The 16,278-nt window shown below is 40.3% G+C and overlaps 1 protein-coding gene across 1 annotated transcript in view; it reads left to right on the top strand.

The window, feature by feature from the left end:
- XG (Xg blood group) overlaps positions 1-11,535 on the top strand; it is a 37,315-nt gene extending 25,780 nt beyond the window's left edge. Inside the window, exons 5-8 of the mRNA XM_010001184.1 lie at positions 9,414-9,479; positions 10,373-10,426; positions 11,059-11,097; positions 11,381-11,535. Of these exons, the coding sequence (XP_009999486.1) occupies positions 9,414-9,479; positions 10,373-10,426; positions 11,059-11,097; positions 11,381-11,535 (314 nt within the window). The remainder of the gene's footprint in view (positions 1-9,413; positions 9,480-10,372; positions 10,427-11,058; positions 11,098-11,380) is intronic.
- Positions 11,536-16,278: the final 4,743 nt, after the last annotated feature.

The following is a 16,278-nucleotide window of genomic DNA, read 5'->3' as shown; positions in this document are numbered from 1 at the left end:
CCTGCTTTGGCCAAAAGCCCTTCAGTGTTACAAAATTATTTCTGGTGACTCACTGACAAGAATTGGTTTGAACCCTGCTGGCAGTATCCTGCAGCAGCAGGGCTCAGATCAAATAGCCTCCTTCAGCATTCAAGATGCTGGTCAAGAATTAAGATTTATCCAGAAGACAAAATCAAAGCAGAGTCAAACTTAGGTTGCTTGTATTTTTGACAATGAAGAAATGCTTCCAAAAATCTAATTTGACCATAGAAGTAGAGGAGATACCAGAGGCCAGCATCTGGGTAGGGCAGTCTGCACCAGGAGCAGCTGGTTCCATGAATGGGCAGCAGCACAGCTGTGACAGCCCAGTGACAGGGGCTCAGGGTCAATAAGGGCTGGTGAAGTCCTCAGGGATCTGGCAGGGAATATCTTCTGAGGAAGCCACTTGTCAGTCTTATGTATTTATGTATTGTAATGGATTCTTGGAATGGTAGCCACTTAAGGACCCAATCTAAAGGTTACTGGACTTCACTAGTTTGGCTCCGTGGGCAGAGCAGGGGAAATAGAGGTGGTCAGATGAGATAACACTCCAAGATCAGTTCAAATGAAAAGAGATAAAACGCTGTTCTAATAAAATTAACAGGAAAGCCTTATGCTGTTATCTGATTTTCCTTTCCAAACAGGTTTGTCATAATGTTTTTAAAGGGACACTTTTGCTTTAGACGCTTTCACTTTGCATTCCAGGCTCGTTTTATCTTTTCCATCAGACACCAGCTACAATTAAGCTCATGGACTTACATGAAAATCCTTATGGGAATCAAAACGTTTCTATTTTATGTTCCTGCACTGATTTTTACCTGAGATCACAAAGTGGTTTTTCACTGATAATTAATCTTCCCAGAAGTTCTTTGACACAGGTGAGAGCTATTAGTCAGGAACAGTGATTAAGTGAAGAACACCATGAAGACAGACAGCACCTCTCAAGAAGAAAGCTGAACCCAGAGCACTGTTGCTCTGGAGAATCTCTGAAGGCCTCTCTCTGATCCTCAGTTTCCCTGCTTGAACAACAAGACCTTTCTCACCAAGAAAAATGCTTCAACAAAGAAATAATTATTAAGCATTTTAGACAGGGTAATAAACAGATGCAGTTCAAGAGGCTTACTTGATAGAGCACTGTACTGAGGCAGCCATGGCATGGCATGACTTTCTGTGGGTTTGGGAAGGCTGATCTTAGAATTATCATAGAATGTGTTGGGTTGGAAGGGACCTAACAGATCATCTAGTTCTAAGCACTTGCCATGGGCAGGGACACATTCCACTAGATCAGGTTGCTCAAAGCCCCATCCAATCTGTCCTTGAACACTTCCAGGAATGGGACATCCACAGCTTCCCTGGGCAACTTGTTCCAGTGTCTCACCACACTCACAGGAAAGAATTTGTTCCCAATGTCTAACCTAAACCTACCTTATTCCAGTTTGAAACTATTACCTCTTGTCCTCTCAATACAAGCCCTTGTAAAAAGTCCCTCCCCAGCTTTCCTGTAGGCCCCTTCAGATACTGAAAGGCCACTATGGGGTCTCCTCAGAGACTTCTCTTCTCCAGGCTGAGCAACCCGAACTCTCACAGCCTTTCTCCGTAGGAGAGGTGCTCCAGTGCCCTGATTTTCCAGATCTTTCTGGCCCTCCTCTGGACTTGCTCCAACACCTCCATGACTTACTTGTGTTGGGGGCTCCAGAATTGGACACAGTAGTCTAGATGCAGTCCCATGAGAGTGGAGTAGAGTGGAAGAATCTGCCTTGACCCACTGGCCATGTTTCTTTTGATGCAGTCCAGGACATGGTTGGCTTTCTGGGCTGCAAATGCATCTTGCTGGCTCATATTGAGCTTCTCATCAACCAACACCCCTAAGTCCTTGTCCTCAGGACTGTTCTCAATCCATTGTCTGCCCAACCTCTATTTATGCTTGGGGCTGCCCCAACCCAGGTGCAGGACCTTGCACTTGTCCTTATTAAACTTCCTAATGGGCCCACCTCTCAAGCCTATCAAGGTCCCTCTGGATGGTATCACTTCTCTCCAGTGTGTCAACCATACCAGCTTGGTGTTGTCAGCAAATTTGCTGAGAGTGCACTCAATTCCATTGTCCATGTCACCAACAAAGATGTTAAACAACACTAGTCCCAGTACTGACTCTGGAGGAAATCCACTCGTCACTGGTCAATATTTGGACATTGAGCTGTTGCCAACAACTCTCTGAGTGTGGTCATCCAGCCAAGTTCTTATCCACCAAGCAGTTACTCCATCTGCATCTTTTCAATGTAGAGACCAGGATGTCATGCAGGACAGTGTCAAATGCTTTGCACAAGTCCAGGTAGATGATGTCCTTTATTCTTCCCTTTTCCACTGATGATGTAACCCCATTGTAAAAGGACACCAAAATTGGCAGGCACGATTTGCTCTTGTTGAAGCCATGCTGCTTGACACCAATCTCCTGCACATTTTCCATGTGCTTCAGAAGAGCCTTCAGGAGGATCTGCTCCATATTCTTGGTGACCACAGAGGTGAGACTGACACACCTGCTGTTTCCGGGGTCATGTTTTCCCTTTTCCAGTCAGTGAGAACTTCACACTGGTGAAGTTGCCACTCTCATTGGTGTACAAATAGAAGGGTGGTGAAGTTTCAGTCTGGACAAAAACTAATGGATATATACTCTGCAAAGAGGTGATTCTTGAAGGCTGTGTATTAGAAGGCGGCAGATTGTGGAGAGTGGAAAGTAAAATTCACATGAATAACTGTGTTTGCTTCAAAGTCATATGCTTCAGTTTAATATATTTTCAATGTTTTACAGTTTTATTTACCTGCTAACTTCAAAGGTCAGGATGCTATTTGCCCTGCAGTGACATTTAATGATGTCTTTGTCACCTAACAGAGAATAGGAAGGGTTCTTTTCTCCCCTTTCAGATTTTTTAAAGTACAATGGAAACTAAATCAGGTAAATACATCTTTATGTTTTTTACTGCTGGCACATCTTACAGGAAGAACTAAAAAACATTGGCTCATGTTACAAGTGATCACAAGGCAGATTTGCCAGTAAAGCTGCTCTCTGAAGCTGAGCTAGTAAGACAATAATGAAGGTATTAGAAGTTCTCACCTAATTGTTCTGGTTTGCAAGGACAGCACTGAATGTTGTTTTCAGCCATCTCCTGGCAATAGCCCTTGTGCCCTCTAACAGCTGATAACTTGCTGTGTCCCCACTCCTGTTTGGATGGATTTTTATTTTGTCTCTTACTGGTGTTCTGGCTCTGTTCAGAGCCCTCAGACCTGGAAAGCACAGAAACCTACCCACTGACTCAGTCTCTTTTATTCTGTCATCTTCCTTCTAGGTCAACGTGATTTTGATTTAGCTGATGCTCTTGATCACCCAGGTAGGTAAATTTCTTATCCTTATTTTTCCATGACATTTAGACCCAATAATAAATCTTAAATCCTTTTCCTTGAGGACTAGAATATGAAGTAGCTAGTAAGGAAGTTAAAGATTTACAGAACTCAGACATGCTTGATTTCACTGTTCCTGTCATAAAAGAAAAAAATTATTTAAAACACAAAAAGGCTTTGAAACATGACCCCTCGTTTTTATTTTCTGTCATGATACATGAAGATTTATTGAGTACAGCTCTCTAGATTAGCAGATACCTTCTTTTGACAACTTGAAAAAGTTTAAGTTGTTATTGCTTACTGGTATGTCATTGTGTCCCACAGAGGACATAATTACCCGGAGGCCCACAGTGATCAGAAGACCAACAAGGCCTGTGCTGAGTGAGTACTAAAGACAATGGGTCATTACTGATTTTAGGTATATAGAAGCTGCCTCTCATGAGATTCTTGACCATATTTGCTAATGTTTCATGTGAATAATAACTGTCTTCTGCACATAAGGTAAGTGGGTTTTTGAAAACCAGTTACATGTCTTTATTTCTTCCAGTAAGGCTTTAGAGCATGACTAGCTACTGTTGGCATTTTTATTTCTGGAAGACCTTCTTCACACTTTTCCAGCCTGTATTGAACTCCCTGAGGAGTATAACTAAGGGTAACTATTGCTAAAAATGGGTAACTATAACCTACAGTAAAGCTGCCTCAGTCAGGTGAAAAGAATTTAATTTTCAGGCACTCTTAAGACTGCTGGAGATACGACAGTCAGATCATTACCTGCCCTACCTGAATCAATCTCACAAATTCTTGGGATCAAAGAACACCATGTTTTCCAGACCATTTTGGCATCTCTTTCAGCACTGAAGAGGATTGCAAGGAGTTTAAATGCAATTAAAACTAATTTAAAAAGCAGTTTTCAAAATCAGTTACTAGATTTGGAAGCATGAGCAGAGAGATGATACAAAAGTATGTCCTAGCATCTGCTTCAAGTTTCAGCTTAACCTCAGGGTTTCTTCTATGTCTCATTCAGCCAGTATTCTTGAGAAATGAGGCTGGCTGAGGTGACAATTTTGATTCAGTTGGGAACAATTACTGTACAGACCGTGTTCTCTTGGCATCACTTCCCACACAGAAACCTCTGCCTGCCTTGAAGTTCTCGTGTAGGTACCTCCCAACCACTGTAGCAAAATTTAACACAAAATGTAATGGAAGGGAAAGGTGACATTTATATACAAAGTCTCTAAAAAAGCTGATTTTACCACTGACAACCATCCTGCCATTGATTTAATTCAGCTGTGTGCTCAAACCCGCTTAATGAGAAGCACCAAGATGTGTGTGCTCAGGTGGCCTGGTGAGCATCATGTGCAACACGGGTCAAGGTATGCCAGCTACTGAGTCCTCATCCTGTCTCTGTGGTTCTTCTGGGTCAGAAATTACAAGCCAGTTTATGTACAGATCTTTTACACCCTTTAGGAGTCATCAGCTGTTATGGAGAGGTCCTTTGCCTCATCATCTTGCTTATTTCAGCAGCTCTGAACCCTAGGCCAGGTTGCTGCCCACTATCTGGTTTTGCTTGCTTGGGTTATACAAGCTATGTCTACAGCCTATTTTCTGAGTAAGCAAACAGGAAAAATAGTGGAATAAGTGATATGCTGCAACCTTTGACTTTAGAGAGCCCTTCTGCTTTCCTCTGCTGACAAGTCATCTGTGTTGTCATCGTACCGGAGTGCAGGCTTGCTGGTTTTGACAGAAACAACACATTCCTCAGTTTCATTGCTGATAATGGTAACCTTTCTTGTCTGTTCTTCTAACCATTTGCTGTGCTGTTTCTTCTGGTGACTACACACACACACACATTTCCATTTGTATTCTGTTCATATCGACCTTAGCAATTTTGAAACAAATCTCTGTATGATCCCTCCAGAGCGGAACCCTACCCTCTACCAGAATTTTTCCTCCCAAGAATAAATTCAATCTAGTTTGCAATTTATTGCTTCTTACAGTGTTAGCATTTGACAAGTAAACATATTTCTAAGTGCTGGCCAGATGCAGACAGAATCAACACTTGGCTTTGCCAAAAACTAACCAAGTTGAAGTAGTATGAATTTTATTATCTTCCTGCCAGATTTCTTGCTGACATCCAAGCATACCGGAGTTGTCACAAAAATGAGACTAGATACTCTACAAAAGCAGAACACATGAAGCCAGGCTTCTGCATGGTGATGCATTTGGTTGGATTTTTCTGGGTTGCAGGAATTCTGACACAATTCTTCTGAAAAAAAAATGAGTTTAATTGTCTATCTAACTTTCTGTGGCAATAAGCACTGATATCAAAACTTAGGTAGATATTGCTGTCCCTTCTGATTCATTCCAGCACTCCACGTTTGTAGAGAACAAGAAAGGGATCCTTGGAGTTATGATGTGCATCTAATGTATTTTTGCTGACTACTCTTTGAACTTTCAGAGCTTGCTGCCACTCCATACACGCCCTTCCATACCACCCACGTACTAATATTCACACATGTAGATTTGAAATGGAGTTCCTCTGGTTTATGTATCTTCAGCTCACTGACAGGTTGTTTACTGGAAGGGAAATTCCAGCCCAGGTACAGAGAGTCATGTACAGTGCTGGGGGAATGGTGATAGCCTGCACATACAGACATTTAGGTATAGTTTAAAATCTTCATGGCTCAGCCAAAGAAAAAGAGACTGTCACCCAACCTCAGACAGATGCATATGATTGTTGGAAGCAAAATGTCTTATGTCACCATGACCCTTACATAAATTAGTTGATTCAATTCGCTTTCCCTAAACAGTTTTACTACTTCCCAGTAGCTGGTCTTGAAAAGGCTATTCAGGTTTTCTAGTTCAACAAATTACACTTGAGCCAAACATGCTTAAATCAGTGTTAAGCACAGACATAAATGTTAATAAATAAATAAATAAATATTTTAAAAATACAGTTTAATAGCTTAACATAAATAATTTTAATTATGTACTTGCAAATACATTAAAGAAGTATTGATCTTGATTCCATTATGAGATTTAGTCTGAGCTTATTTCAAGCAGGAACAAAACTTTCTTATTTTGAGTTGAAAATACTGTGTATTTTATCAATTATTGTGTGGGAAAAATACTAAATTCTGTAAGAATTTTCAAGAAAAGTGTAATACCTTATTTGAATTTGTGCAACTGGCCTGAAAAAGTTGCTTGTCAAACCTTCAGTTGTACATTTTCTATTAGAAATACCATCTTACTTCCCTCAATAATTGTGTGTAGCTCACTTCTCTGTCTTCCTCCTTTTTGTTTTCAGACAATGATCTGCATTTAGGAGATGCTCTTGGTGGGGGTGAGTATTCTCTTCTTTTCTTAAATACAATTATTGGGGGGTTTTGTAGTCTTTTTCTGAAGACTGCTTGATTTGTGAGGTGATGTTTCAAGACTGTAGGAAGAGCTGTACAAACGAAAGTCATTACAGCTCATGAAGCTGCAGCCTTTTTGCCAGAGGCCATGATTCAGAGGGTGGATAGCAGGCTGGGCTGTGCCTGATTGCCAGCTACAGGAGCTTGCAGGTTGGCCTGCCTGCCTGAATTAACTCAGCTTTGTTTACTTCACCATGTCATGGCTGGGGAGAGGATGTACTGCATGTTCAGCCGTGATGGTTCAGGTTCTGCCTCTGGCAGAAGGTTGAAGACAACAGGCAATGGCAGTAGTTTCTGCAGCTACTAAAAATGGGTCTGCCTAAGATTAGGAATCAGAGGTAACAGTGGATAGAGAGAGGTGTGAGTTTGTTGTAGCTCTGCTGATCCCAAATCAGAAATGCAGGAGGGAATGTTTCAGAGGTGAGCACTGATGGACAAGATACAGCTTAAGCTTGAAGCAATCAAGCTGTTGCAACCTGCTATGACTTCTGGTTGTTTCTGTAACACCCAGAACTGACCCAGGAAACATTCACTGTCCTGTGCTGAGCTCTGTAGGCACATGAAACCCTTGACTTTGGGAAATTTTGCAGCACATTTTGTTTAATGTGTTTAGAAGTATACGAAGAATGTGATTAACTCTAGAAAAGACACAGAAATTTTCTAAAATGCAAGCAGTATTGAATCAAAGCCTAAAATTCCACTTCAATCAAGGCTACAAAAAAGAAAAAAATTACTTCTCAACCCATTTCACAGAAGCTCTGAATTATGACTCCAGATGCAGTGGTCTTGTTTAGTCATGTTTCAGTCTTAGATAATCATAAGTTGCATATTATCCTTTTCATTTCCAGGGCTTTTCACATTTCCAGGTTCCACTGTGGCATTTTTGTGCCTGTGTTTGAATGACATGTTAGCCCACATTTTATAAAGCTGAATCTCATTTTCTTCATAATCCTCATCTTTATACTGTCAATTCTTCCTGCCTGTACTAATTGTTCCATTTCTGTAAGTTTTTTATGGGTATTTTTACAAGAGGATATGTTTAGTATGTTGATTAATTTATTAATGAATACCTTAAGTGTCTTCCATAAACCCCCGCATTTCATTTGGAGTATGGCAAATTATCTTTCCCTCAGGTTTTATTTCTTTGCTCCATTTTCAGTTCAGGTTCTTAATTGACATTTATGTGTTGTGTAATAGGATTAAATATATGTAACCTTTTTTCAACACCTCTGTAGACATTGTTTTTTTTCATAGAATCATAGAAGCATAGTTCCAACACCCCTATCATGAGCCCGGACACTACCTACTAGACCAGGTTGCTCTTTCTTTTCCAGTATCTTACATATCTATAGGAAGATATATAGAATATATCTGCTTATGCTTGGAGAGAACTGAGTAAAGTGATACATCATAATATAAATTGACAATGGGATTGGTAGTTTTCTGCTCTTGTGCCATGGTGAGTCTTAGTTTGTTACACACAGTTCTGGAACAGAACAAGTCTCTTTTTCTGTTGAATAGAATTAATTGGGCAAAGTCTGATTCAGCAAAGCTTTAAGACTCTACCTAAAATCCATTGACTGCAGTAGGATAAAACTAACCTGAAGTTAAGCATACACGTAAATAATTTGCTGAATCAGAACCTAGATGTTACTCACACACAGAAGAACTATATTTAACAGCTAGGCAAGAAGAAAGCATGATAAAAGGGCATCTGGCAAGATTTACAAAGAGATAGGGAAAATAGTATTTATTTCTGTGACCAGCTTTGATTTATTCAGAGCTAAATTTACTTTCTGGCTTGAGAACAGTTAAATATGCAGTTGAACTGGTTGGAGAAGGGATGGCAAGAGAGGACCTACTCTATCTAAGTAGATCAACAGCACTGGGTGGTAATCTTGGCATTTTTTTACCTGAGTCAGCCCTTGCTACTCCAGCACTGTATGTGCAGTTTGGACACTGCTATTAGTCATCAGATCTGCTGCTGTATCCAACACATCTCTTCCTAATACTTTGCCAAATATTAAGGCCAAACACCAGCCCAAAGTCCTAAATGACAAAGCTGAAGTGTGAGTTCATTTTGCACTGTTCAAGAGTAGAAAACTTAATGTTTTCAACAAATTCAGCATTTGTTAGATGAAACTAATCTCCAGATTTTAGCAATACAACTGATGGCACAGAGATAACCTGTTGCCTCCTGTCTAGCCCACACCACCAGCTTCTCTGTCAGTTCTCCATAACTGCACCACTGACACCTACAGTGACACACTGTGCCCCCCCCCCACTGTCAGTATTAAATAATGTTGGTACTTCTCAGAAACACAAGAAATATTTTCCTTTGACATTCTTGTGAATTTTTCTGTCATTTTAATTTTGAAACTATTCCCTTTTCACTCCCTAATTAGTTTTAGTGCCTAGCTATGTGCTAATACAGTGCTTGAGATGTTTTAACTAGTGACAAGGTCCTTCCCTTAGTTCACCAGAAGACAAATTAGAAACAGGTAGAAAACCTCAGGTTAATATATTCTTTACTTCAACCTCGCAGTTTTGCCTGTCCAGCCATCTAACAATATTGATTATCAATAGGTGACATCCCAAGAAAGCCTTTATACCCACCTCTTCCTCCACGACCGGGAAGCTATGGTAATTCTGGTAAGAGAATTTTCTCCTATGGAAATCTAGCACTATGAGCTGTTCAAAGCAGGTATTTTTAATAGTTTACTCTTCTATCTTTATTAATAGTTTTTATCATTCCTTCCCTCTATCTGCCTTTTCTTATCACTGTTACTGACCCAGTGTTTGAAAAGATTTTCTGAGTTTTGGTGTTGGTATCAAAAAGCTTTTCTGTCTGGTGGGATGTTGACTCCTAAATGGCATGAAAGTGACACTCAACTTGTTTGCCTTTTCATTTTGGGTATTTATACACTGAAACATCCTAAGGTTCAGACTGGACATCTAGCCACAGGGTATGGATAAGCCTATTCAAATCCATCTGAGGTGGCCCTGGGGCATACAGCACATGGGACTGGGGAGATGGATGTAAGCTTGTACTGCTTTTGAGTGTGGTCCCAGACACCCACTTAAATAACATGGAAGAGGCACATCTATCTCAGCTACCACTATATATCCCATATTTACTTCTGGTATGATTGTAGTGGTGAGCTGTGCACAGGTCCTTCTGGAGTCCTTCCGCAGTCTTTTCTGGAAAGGATGCACTGACTTCCTTTTCCAGGAACCACTGGGATTTGAAATGTCCATATTGTAGAAGGATTTGTGCCACTGAGAGCTCAAGCCCAAACATCCCACATGTGTCAATGCAGAGGCAGAATGGGCAGACACCAACAGTTTTAGTACTACATCTCCCAGGTGAATTTGAATTGGTGACCATTCAGTGCAAGACACCTGACCCGTCATCCATCAGAGCTGGGATTCCAAAGGTCCCTCACCCTTTCCTAGTACATTACAAAAAGACCGGACAAGGATGATGAAGGAGTTACCACTGATCAGACAGTTTTGCAACAGAAATTCTAATCCTTATCTTGCAGGTTTTGATGACTCAGATCTCCTTGATGGGAAGCCTTTACCACCTCGCATAACAGGTAGTATTTGTCAATTCTTGCAGCTTTTTTTCTCAGAGGTGCCTGGTGGCAGTAATCTGTTTGTCATTGAAGGTATAGGACAAGACAGTTATTTTTATTTAGATTAGCTATCCTTCTCCACAAACTATGGCTTTGAGCCTGAAGCTCAACCTTGAAGCATATTTTTTAACATTTTGTACCACTCTGGCATATCCCAGAACCCTGCAGGTTTACTCCCTTTGAATTCCACTAGGACAGTCCCAAAGTAAGAGCCTTCTGCTGAGAACTGAAAGTAGATACTCCAGACCTATAATCTTGACTTAAATTATTGATACATTTTCTGACTGGCAGTGGAGAATAGTCAGAGGATATGGGCCTCCCACTCCCTGTGAAATCAGTTTGATGTAGACTGCTAAATACTATCCTTTATTTAAAAGATCATGTTCTTCTCCAAGTATGGTCAGGAGGATAGACAGTTATTCATCCAGCCATAATGGCTGTCAGACAGGAGTGGAAGGGAAGCTCCTCTCTCAGAGTTCTGCCAAGCCACACCCTTTCAATTTCTCTATGAAATCACACTTTGCTAAGTAAAGACTTAGTTCTCAAAACAAGATTAAAAACCTTTCTTGATGAAAATTCTCTCTCTGTTTCAGGAGAAGGGGAGCATAATTACAATTATGGAGGAAACACAGGTATAGTAAATAATTTATTCCACAATTTATTTCTGATCATCACAGAACAGTAAGAAAATACTAGCCTTTTCAAAGTAGTCCATGTACTAAATTAGGCTTTGAGACGTTGTTTTCACACTTGCTGTAATGCAACATAAATTCTAGTCTTCTGCTTAATTCTATTGAATGAATTTCCAGTGTTTCACCAAAGGTCATAGTTTGGCAAAAGCACGCCTTAGTAGACAATATGCTCAAGTCACACTGTTTCAGCACCTCTGAAAAAACTCTCTCTCTTCTTCCACAGATTCAGGATTAATAGCTGGAGTTACATCTCCTATAATTTCTGCTTTTGTAATATTAATTGTTGGATCCATAGCTGCCTACTCTGCTTACAAGAACAAGAAACTTTGTTTCAAACCACAGGGTAAGACCAAACTGGTTTCCAGCTTTCGCAGTTGATTTAGCACTGGAGTAGATGGGAATTTTGCAAACAATTTCAGTGGGGCCAGAAAAAGTGTCATGGATGAGGTAATTTGAAAATCTCATCCTGAACAACCTCACTGGTCCATACGAGATACTGGTAATTAATATTCTTCATCAAGGACAAGTATAGGAAGCCATAACATGCCCAGAATATGAATGTATATCACTTTATGAAGGGAATTACATGATGTGATGTCTCTGCTGTTGATTGTCGTGGCTCTGTGTGTGGAAACTAGTTTGCATGGCTCAGATCAGCCTCGCCTGGACCACCCCCATGTAGCCTCTATTTGTGGCCACCATTTCAGCTCCAGCCTGTGGGCCTCCTGCCCCGTCCTGCACCACATCCCTGGCACATCTGCTCTGGCCATGAGCCTGGGTGGTTTGCTGGGTTTCCTGGCTTACACTTGGGTGGACTGGTTGCCTTGTCTCTGTCTGACAATGGCTGGCCCATCATCCATGGGGGCTTATTTGCCATCACCACCCCTCTGTCCCTGCCTACCACCAGGGAGGTGATGGTCTGGGCTCCTCTGCAGCTGCCCTCAGCATCCAGCTCTTTGGGGACAGCCTGGCCCTTGCCCTGATAAGCCACAGAGGTCAACTTCAACCTTTAATTCCTGTGACTTGTTCTGAAATAACTAAGATGTGAGTGGAATGCAGGCGGTGTGGGGAGAAGCTTCACAGGCATTTCTGAGAGATCTGGGATGCCCCAGCTCTTCAGAAAGCCCTGGCCAGGGGCTGCCAGAGGGGGCTGCAGGGTGGCTGCTGCTTGCCTGGTGCCAGGGCAAGGCTTGGGCAGGGTCACACTAGGGAGATCCAGCTGGAGCACGGCCAGGAATGTCCCGGGGGAGGCCAACCAGGGCAATGAAGGCTGCTTGTGCCCTCAGGGTCTGACAGTCACTTCTTTTCCTCTATGTCTATGGTTGGGGTGTAACTAAAGCATCAGGTCACTGATCCTGCAACCTTCTGGATATGGGGAGAGAGAAATGGGGAAGGCTGTCCATACCTCTCTGGGGAAACAAGGTTCCCACCTGCTGCCTCAAAAAGACTGGAGCAAAACAAAACAGCCCAGAAGAGCTGGCAAAGGGCATCCATGGTGGAAATGCTGAATGTTCTATCTGTGTTTTTCAGGAGGGGCAGCAGTGTAAACCGCTGAAAGAAGAGTTACCCTCTGATCCCAGGATCCTTTTGTTGGTGACATGCAGTCCACAGATCTGACAACTTTTTTCTACTTTATCATTCTGACAAAAGAAAATCTTCCTCTAGTGAATGATATATTGACACATTGCTATCCTATTGTCTTTTACCTGATGTCACTCTGCCACCTTGGGCTTTACAACATCAAAGATGTAATTAAAACATCTAGGGATGGTGTCAAACTATCAGAAGCAATTTTAAACACTGAATAAATCATACTTAATATAAGTAAAAAATGAAAAGATTTTGGGTTGTCAGCCTTTGAGCCATTGAACAATTTATTATTATTTTTTTGTTTTCAAAATTAGCCAAAATATTTGATCTTTCTAATTGATTAGGAATAAGGAAACCTCCATTTTCATTCACACGTTTGGTTCCTTTAGTATATTTCTGTATTGTCTATAAGGCTTAAGGAAAACAACATTGTACAAAAGGATTAACAATTTTTAAAATTTCACTTTGTATTTATGTCTAATTCTAGTGAAGAGAAAGGAGTTGTAGATGGAACACTCATTCTTAATTTAAAAATACAGCATGAAAAGAATATGTACATTGATGAAGAACTGTTTAAAAAATAAAAATGAGAGAAACACATGCTGATTTTATCTATCTATCTATCTATTTATTTATTTATTATGGAAATGTTGTTTAGCTCTTCTCGGGAATTGGAATTTGATGTAAACTTTGTTTCTCTTCTTGGAAACCTAGGTCCTGCTCTAGGAGCCTTTAAAGACCTTAATCTGGCAGGCTGTTGTTTTTTTTTTAAGAACCATATCATTCATAGTTTGTGTAAAGGAAAATAGGGACAAAGTTTTCAGAATAATTTAGAACAAGTCTGTGACATTTTTTCCTATAAAATCCACGTTGTAACATTAATGTTTAAACTTCATACATATGCAGAGGTATGGTTGATACAGTTTTGCTAGGCTGCTCCATATTTTTCCCCTGTTCCTGACCAACCTTGCTGTGCTAACAAATGTTCTTATGTAGACACATCTATCAACAAAACCTAACACTTTTCCAGTCTCTCTGCCTTAATTTAGCTAATGAATACTATGAAATTAATGCAATACAGATGAAAGCTGGAAAAACAAGTAGTTCAAGTAGTTTACTGACATTGTGCAATACAGCCATTTTAGATAACGTTTCACAGCATAAAGGAAGTCTGTGCTTTCATCTTCACCTTATATATAAGGCATACTTTTTCTTATTGAAATTCCATGTAGTTGGAAGAAAACATGAATTTGTGTTTAAGTTGAGAGAAGGATAATATCTGAAAAGGTATTATTTTCATAAAATAAAATCCTATTCTATCTAAATCGTATTTGGAATGGGTATACACATACAAAGCTGAGGAAATTAGAGTGATCCTGAAAGTAAAAAGTTATAATGTACATCAGTTTAAGCACTGAAACATCTTGACAATGCACAAACAAATGAGCACCTTTGAGGATAACACTTTCAACTTATGAATGATCACATATTTTATAAACAGTTTTCAAGGACACTTGATATTTCTTTAAGAATAATAATTTTCCATGTTAATAGTTAAAAGAGATTGATATATATTTTATCAGGTAGACATACAGTTGTGATCCATGAAATGTTAAAGCATTTTCTGGTTACCAAATCAGTTGTTTGTTTAACAAAGAAAAAAAATATATATATATATTCGTTTCTTCTCTTGAAAATGTTAAATAAACACATACTGTGTTTTATCAAAGATGATACAATTTTGTTTGTTTTGTTAGTTACTTTCTGGGACATTTGCCAGCAAATACCTTTTGTATACAAAATCAGCTCTAGGAAAGAGAAAGACACTCTTCAAATTAAGGACTTTAGGAAAAAAATGAAAACAGCTGAAGAATATTTTTTCAGGAGCAGTGTCCAGAGAAGAATCTATGTGCATTATTAGCATTTTTGCTTCTGAAATATGACTAGGATTTATTTGAACTTGTTAATAGTCTTCTCTTAACTGTGTTAATATTATTAGCCAAAAAACCCCAGATTTTTTAATGAAGAATTTGAGCAAAACCCATGAACCTGAATTGGTAAACCCCACTCACCTAAGCATTTAACATTCTGATACTCTTCGGTCTACACATGACCAAAATGTCAGGCACACTTTACAGTGTTAATTTCCCTTTTAATTAGTATGATGATGGTGAGAATAATAATAATAATTTTATCATTATTGTAATTATTATTATTATTATTTTGAATAACTGGGGGGTTGTGTAAGGAAGTTCTAACACACTTAAATCCAGAGGGGAAGGAAGGAATATAAACTGACTGTTAGACCAACAGAACTCTCACTGGTGCTACGGGCTCTGACATTTAAAATCTATTCTATACTGTGCAAAAGTTGCTGGCACACAAATAAAAAGGAAAATAATCTAAATGCAGACCTTACTTTTATTACCAAGAAAATGCTTTTGTTGATTATAAAGTCCCTCAACTCAAATAGATCTGCCAGTAAAAATATGAATAACAGTGAACCTGCTCTCGTTTTGTTTAGTTGATCATTCTCTACAGGCAGATGATGAACACATTTCCTGGGAATTTTGTTTCTAGGAGACAGTAAAGTTTGATTTCTTATTAATTTATGTCCTTCCTTCCTTCTTCAACACCTTGCAGAGCACCAGAGCAATGGCATCTTCTTGTGCAGTGAACCTCTAAGGTTGCAGCTTGTCATGGCAAAGCTGATAACTTGCAACTTGTTGGAAATAAAGGTTTAAAAGGTTGAGTGGTTATGTGCAGTTATGTGCAGTTTCTTCAGTGGCACGGTGTTGTAAACTGGTGCTCTCTGCTAAGGAGTTACTGATGTTCACAGAACACTTTGATGCAAAAATGCCTTGGCTGAACCCCATCAGCCTAAAACTACCTTGTGGAGACAGCATTGTGTGTAATGGTTACCTCGCTGCTAAATTACTGGCAAAAACACTCTGTGTCAATAAATGCACATGTACACACTTGTGAAAGTAACACGCAGCACTCTGAATAGTGTGAGCTCTCTGAAAATATTCATTTCCTTATCTGGGTGACAAGTTACCTGCCTGTTCATACACATAGGGGTTATGGTGACTGCAGAGAAGTTTTGGGGTAGACTCCTGTAATCTGTGGCGAATCCCATATTATTGGAGTCATAACACTGGAGTCGCTGTGCCACGATAAGCTGAGCTAACTTTTCCACACTGTGCAGTCTTCACCAGCAAAGACATTGCTACCTGCCTCAAAGGGCTGCACGGTGGAGGAGTCACTCCCCCTTGGAGGCATTTAAAAACGTGTAGATGCGGTGCTTAGCGGGTTAGCGTTGGATTTGGCAGGGCTGGGTCAGCGGTTCGACTTGATAACCTTATAGGTCTTTTCCAAGCAAAACGACTCTAGAATTCTATTTCCCCATCTTATCTTCCTCCCGCTCCGTTTCTGCACAGGAGCGTGTGCTGCAGCGGCAGGACCAGGGCTGGCAGGGCCAGGGCTGGCAGGGCCAGGGCTGGCAGGACCAGGGCTGGCAGAACCAGGGCT

This window comes from Chaetura pelagica, unplaced genomic scaffold (genome assembly GCF_000747805.2).
Source record: "Chaetura pelagica isolate M959 unplaced genomic scaffold, ChaPel_1.0 scaffold266, whole genome shotgun sequence".
NCBI lineage: Eukaryota > Metazoa > Chordata > Aves > Apodiformes > Apodidae > Chaetura > Chaetura pelagica.
The sequence above is the reverse complement of the archived record's forward strand: the minus strand, read 5'-3'. Positions and strand labels throughout refer to the sequence as shown.